General features: G+C 52.4%; 1 protein-coding gene across 1 annotated transcript in view; it reads left to right on the top strand.

The window, feature by feature from the left end:
- The window catches only part of SLC29A1 (solute carrier family 29 member 1 (Augustine blood group)), a 14,188-nt gene extending 10,566 nt beyond the window's left edge, over window positions 1-3,622 (top strand). The window contains exons 5-12 of the mRNA XM_019642817.1: window positions 234-368; window positions 459-556; window positions 701-779; window positions 1,243-1,340; window positions 1,562-1,670; window positions 1,886-1,971; window positions 2,333-2,532; window positions 2,939-3,622. Of these exons, the coding sequence (XP_019498362.1) occupies window positions 234-368; window positions 459-556; window positions 701-779; window positions 1,243-1,340; window positions 1,562-1,670; window positions 1,886-1,971; window positions 2,333-2,532; window positions 2,939-3,050 (917 nt within the window). The 3' untranslated portion in view covers window positions 3,051-3,622. The remainder of the gene's footprint in view (window positions 1-233; window positions 369-458; window positions 557-700; window positions 780-1,242; window positions 1,341-1,561; window positions 1,671-1,885; window positions 1,972-2,332; window positions 2,533-2,938) is intronic.
- The last annotated feature ends 2,683 nt before the right edge of the window (window positions 3,623-6,305 follow it).

Here is a 6,305-nt window from a genome sequence, read left to right as displayed (position 1 = left end):
ACTTGGGCCAGTGAAGCAACGTCCTCCACAACTAGACTGAAGAACAAAAGGATAGCAACTTGTCTATTCCCCTTCCCCCTGTTCCCCAATAAAAAAAATATTAAAAAAAAAAATCCCATTAAAAAAAAAAAAAGACTCACTGGGAGTAGAGCAGGAGTTAGTGGGACCTGTTTTCCCATGAGCCCCAACCTGCCCCCTCTATGCCCATGCTAATGCCCACCTTGTTCCCCCAGCATTCGGTGCCATCCTGCAGGGCAGCCTGTTTGGTCTGGCTGGCCTCCTGCCTGCCAGCTACACGGCCCCCATCATGAGTGGCCAGGGCCTGGCAGGCATCTTCGCTTCAGTGGCTATGATCTGTGCCATCGCCAGTAAGTCTTGCTGTCTATCTGCCTGTCACCTTGGTTTTTGCAAGGAGAAGGGGGTGGGCCCTGTCTCATCACTGATACCCTCCACCCCAGGTGGCTCGGAGTTATCAGACAGCGCCTTCGGCTATTTTATCACAGCCTGTGGGGTCATCATTTTGACCATCATCTGTTATCTGTGCCTGCCCCGGCTGGTGAGCAAAAGGAGAAAGGAGGGGTTTTTAGTCTGGGGTTCCAGGGTTCCAGACCAAGGGTGTTCTGAGGCTGAAACCTGGGGGGAGGTAGTGATTCACGAGACCCTGCCCCTGAATCCACCTCCCATCTCCTTCACTTGATAGGAGTTCTACCGCTACTACCAGCAGCTGAAGCTCGAAGGGCCTGGGGAACAGGAAATCAAGTTGGACCTCATTAATAAAGGTCTGACTATCCTGAGGAAGGTGGGGTGGAGGATGGCCTCCCTGGCATGGGGGCAGCTGGGCACAGAGGGTAGGAACCAGGACACTGTTTGCTGGCAGAGATGAGCCAGAGGCCGGATGGACAAGGGGTGGGGTAAGGGAGACAATGGGACATAAGGGTTGGGGGGGGAATAAAGTGGAGGGAGATCTGGATGACCTTTGTCTGAGGGCAGTGGGAAGCAATTTCAGATTCTTGGACAAGATGTACCATGAGCTAAGGCTCCTGGCAGAGGTCAGGACCCAGGGATGGTTGCTATGGGGATTTGGAGGAGGTCTGGGGTAGGTGTTAGGGTGTGGCTGTGTACTGTATAAAGGGATGTCCACCCCCAACTAACCCCAGCCCTTTTGAGAAATGTTTGTGTCATTTCCTGTTGCTCTGTCTTTCTTATAACTTGAATATCCTTCCACAACCTGTCCCCTCCCAGGAGAGGAGCCAAGAGCAGGCAAAGAAAAGTCTGGAGTTTCAGCTCCCAACTCTCAGCCCACCAACCAAAGCCACTCAATCCGAGCCATCCTCAAAAATGTGCGTGGCGCATGGGTGTCCCGCCCTCTATCTCTCACCCTCTTTCTCTCCTCATTGTCCACCTCCGCTCAGCACTGTCCAGTCCATCCCTTTCTGACCTGAGACTGGCCACTCTCCTGGATTCGTGTGTGTCGGTGTCGGAGTCGGTGTCGGGGTGGGGATTCTTGGTTCTTTAATGCACAGACACCCTGATGACATGGGCCTGGGTCCCTTTCCTCCAGATCTTAGTCCCGGCTCTCTCTGTCTGCTTCATCTTCACGGTCACCATTGGGGTGTTTCCCGCTGTGACTGCAGAGGTCAAGTCCAGCATTGCAGGCACCAGCGCCTGGGGTGAGGACACCATGGGTTCCCAGGATGGGGTTGGACAGGGACTAGGGTTGGGGGAGAGGGGACCCTGGGACTCTCCTGGTTCATTGGCCCTTCCTTGGGCTAAAAGCATGTTCTTCAGTTTGCAGCTGGGGAGACTGAGCCCCAGTGAGGGTCAAGTTTGCTAAATCTGCCTCGGGACGTAATAACCATCCCCTAATGTAGTCTTCCTCTTCCAGAAAACTACTTCATTCCTGTGTCCTGTTTCTTGACTTTCAATGTCTTTGACTGGCTGGGCCGGAGCCTCACAGCCATAACCATGTGGGTAAGTGGAAGACAGGCCCCTGTGAGATGGAAGAGCCCACCTTGAGACCCAGAAAGGGCACCAAGAAAGTATGGTGGCAAGGGAACCATGCTTTTTAAAAGACCCCAAGGCATAATCTATGTATAGTAAGGTATACAAGTCTTAAGTGTACAGCTTAATGAACACACACACACACACTCCCCGCATAATCACCCAGGTCTAGATGGAGAACATTGATAGCATTCCAGAAGGTTCCACTCTGCCCCCTCCCAATCAGTACCCCTAAGGATAACCAGGCTTTGAGGTTTCAATTCAGATCCTGACGGGCTCCAAATGGAGCCCTGAGGGCCAGCCCAGACTGAGGCACTGCCTGGTCCCACAGCCTGGGAAGGACAGCCGCTGGCTACCAAGCCTGGTGCTGGCCCGACTGGTGTTTGTGCCCCTGCTGCTGCTGTGCAACGTCCAGCCCCGCCGATACCTGGCTGTGGTCTTTGAGCACGACGCCTGGTTCTTCATCTTCGTGGCTGCCTTCGCCTTCTCCAATGGCTACCTTGCCAGCCTCTGCATGTGCTTCGGGCCCAAGTGAGTAGGGAACTTGGTGGCATCAGGCCACCTCCAGTGGGGAACATGCAGTAGAGGGAGAGAGGGCAAAAGGAGACTCCCTGATACTGGAGCTTAAGGTTCCCAGGCTGAGAGAGGAGACGGCTGGCCGGGGAGGGGCACCTAAGCTGAAGGGATCAGGGTGAGGAGTGAAGGGTGGAATGCCCAGGTTTAATTAGGTGGGGAGGTGGGAGGGGGCTCACAAGTAAGGTGGAGAACAGCACCCAGGACATGTCCCCCCAGGAGGGAAAAGACAGTTTGGGGCTGGGAAAGTAGGATGGGTTGACCAGCAGAAAGAGGCGCTCAGGCAAGTGTCCCCACCCATGATGCTCTGGGTGGGAGCTGGAGTAGGGGTCATCCTAAGGTGGCCTTTTCCTTCCTCCTTTAGGAAAGTGAAGCCGGCTGAGGCGGAGACAGCTGGAGCCATCATGGCCTTCTTTCTGTCTCTGGGCCTGGCACTGGGGGCTGTCTTCTCCTTCCTGTTCCGGGCGATTGTGTGACCATGGACGGATAGAGGACTGCACTGGCCTCCTGCTCCTGCCCCTTCTTCAGGGATGGGCAGGGGTGAGCTGGAGCTTTTCTTTTTTAGCTGACTTGTGCTTTCTCATGACCTGTGCTGGGCCCCGGTGTCCAGGCCCTGAGGACGGAGCCTCTGAGTGGACAATGGGGACATTGTGAGCCTGAGGGTCAGAGTCGAGGAAGGGGACGTATTCATTGCATATGTTCCAATACCCCACACTTGGTTCTTACTGATCCTTGACTGAGCAGGACAGCAGAGGCTCCCAGGCTCAGTGTTGGTGTGTTTGTATGGTCTGTATGTTTGTCTGCCTGGCTAGGGGCCAGGACTGTCTGTTCTAAGGTCCAGTCTGATGTTTCCACACCCCACCCCACCCCCCTCCTCCCCCGTGCCTCTTCCCCTAACTTCTCCCTGTCCCTCCCCTGCTCCTCCTGTCTTGTTCCTACCCATCATGCACCCTGCACAGTTGCCGTTTTACTGCCTTTTTTATACTCCACAGAAACCAGGCACCTTCAGAGGCTGTCTGAGTAAATAAACTTTTTTTGTTTGTTTGTTTGTTTTGTTTTTTCTGCATGGCTCCTTGTGTCCTCCAGCCACACGGCTTCATGCCCAGGAAACAGTAGAGGGATAGCAGCCTGAGTCTGGGGGTGATGAGCATGACCCAGCTGGGTCCTGGCCAGCACTGGGCCTGGGCGAAAGTTTGGGGGGCGGGGGTTGGGAGTTAGTCCTCTTAGCCTCAGAGGGGCTGCAGTGCCCCCTGCTGAGGCCACAGAGGAGGGACAGGCCTGGAGCCAGAACACCCAGACTGTTGGCCATTTGGGGCTGCTTCGTTCTTTTTTCCATAGGACAGGGGATGGAGACAGCACCCCATCTTTCTTTTGTGTTCACTGTCACCCTCTCCACTCTGTCCTCACCCCTCGGTCCCAGCCCTGGGAATGAGCTCTGCAGAACTGGCCAGCTCTCTCCCTACCAGCCTCCCCCAGCCCAGCTCCTGGCTGTACTCCCACACCTCCGGGCAAGAAGAAGCTGCGCCTGAGGGTTCTCTCCTACCTGGCGCTCTGCCCCGACACCAAAGCTCAGACTTCCTGGGGAACAAGGGGCCTATGTGTCCTCTCATTGACGCTGGGCCCTCCCCTTCTCAAACTCTGGCCCAGGGAGAAGTGGGACGGTGTGGGACCATAAGAGTGTCTCAGCGAAGGGGGCCATACCACTGGGTCCCCCTTCTCAAAAATGACTCTTCCTATCAGAAGATGGGACCAGAGCTCTGGCCATTGTGGACCCACCCCCAATACCCCCACCGCACACACCTCACTGACCCTGGCCCTCAGCACATGTCTCACAGTTCCCAGAAGGGCAGGAGGTATTCTCACACAACCCAGATTGCTCACTGATCCCTGACCAGCAGATTGCTACAGAGTTGGCACTCTGTCAGGGCTGCGTTTCTTAGTGTAATTCAGAGGTCGGCAAACTGCTGCTTGCGAGCCACAGGCGGCTCTTTGGGTACGTTCTGTCTCAAAAGTTTGCCGATCCCTGGAAGAGCCAATCCTGTCCCTCACAACAATTTAACAATTATTCGAGAGGCATAAATATATTTTTACATAATCACCATTGTTTGAATAATATCCTGTAAAAATTTTATAAATGAAACTATGATAGTTGTATTTTCATTTTCAATTTTACTTAAGAGCCACATTTCGCAAGCCACAGTTTGCTGACCCCTGGCAGCTCTTCCGTCTCAAAAGCTCGCCGACCCCTGGTCTAATTTAATTGAAGGCTTCAGGCCTCATTCAAGGGTAGTTAGTGTATCATTGTATGGAGAATGAGTTTATGTACTCCATATCAAACCAGAGTACATCTCTGAGGTTGGTGAAAACAGGGTAGTTCCTATGAGGTTCAAAAGTAAGGGGTTCCCTGAGTATTCAGTCTTTGCAGTGCCCTTTGGCAGTGAGTCAGGCTGAGATAAACCTGTGCTCTTCTCTCTCAGTCCTTCCAGACTTCCCCATTATACCCAAACCTGAAAGTCCTATTAGTCAAGGATCCTTCCCCAGGACCATCAACCCTTCAGACACCTTGTGTTTCTTCCCCTGGTTCCTTCACCGGTGGCCTCCTGCCTGGCCTGTCAGGACTCCTGCCCAGGTCTCCTTCAACCCATACCACACACAGCTACAGGATAATCTGGAACCAAATTTAGTCTTATGCTGGTCACCCTCCCTGGAACATGTCTAGCATTTCCAAATCTTCCAACATCAACAGCCAGATTATGCAATTGCTTCCCCCTCTGCACCTTAGAACTTTTGTAACTTGGCTACATATCCTTTATCATGCACTTCTATTCCAGCTACCAGACTCGTGTTTTTCAGGTTAGAGTCTACATTCTATTCATAGGTTGACTCTAAGCTGCAAATGCAGTACCTGGCTCCCAGGGGTACTAAAAAATGTGTTTTCTCCGTGTATCTGCTGGTTCCTCCCACACAGTCTTCACATGCCAGACTCCAGGGGTGTGGTAGCACTCATTTCGCTGCCTGTGCCCATGGGATAGAGGTAGGTGTTAAGTAGGCTCCCTAAGCCCAGCAATGATTTGGAGGAAAAAGCATTTAGTCACTTGTTTCTGTACTTACATTGAAGAAAATTACTAGACTATTTTCCCCAAAGTATTGTCTTAGACTCCTCCCAGAAAGACAGGACGTTTTCTAATGCAAATGACAAAAGTTTGCAATTTCATTTCCATTCTCCTGACCACAGTATTTTCACCTGAATACGGGGAGGAATAGGGGTTAGGAAAAGCAGCATCCAAGTCTCCTGCCTGCCCAACTGCAGTGATGGCTCCAGACCACAAGTGGGCACTCTGCAGGCCATCTGTGGCAGGCAGGCCTCTATTGAGCCTCACCACTTTCCTCCTAGGACTTTGTTTCCTGTGAAGTGGGGAGGTCTGAGCATGAGAATCTGCCAAGTATTCCTGAGTCTGCCATGACTTATGCTGGTCATCACCTTCCTTCCATGTGACATTTCTGCCCAAAGCATCAGTCTGTATATTCAGCTGCTCTCCACCCTGCATTGGCTGCTACTGCAACACAGAAATTCCCTCTAGTTTAATCTGATGTGGTAAATTGTTAGGGCTTTAATTTTTTTTTTCTTTTTTAAGATTTTTTTATTGGGGAATTGGGGGAAGGGGAACAGACAAGTTGCTATCCTTTTGTTCTTCAGTCTAGTTGTGGAGGATGTTGCTTCACTGGCCCAA

This window comes from Hipposideros armiger, unplaced genomic scaffold (genome assembly GCF_001890085.2).
Source record: "Hipposideros armiger isolate ML-2016 unplaced genomic scaffold, ASM189008v1 scaffold_72, whole genome shotgun sequence".
NCBI lineage: Eukaryota > Metazoa > Chordata > Mammalia > Chiroptera > Hipposideridae > Hipposideros > Hipposideros armiger.
Note: the sequence above shows the minus strand (reverse complement) of the source record. Positions and strands in the feature narration are given on the sequence as shown.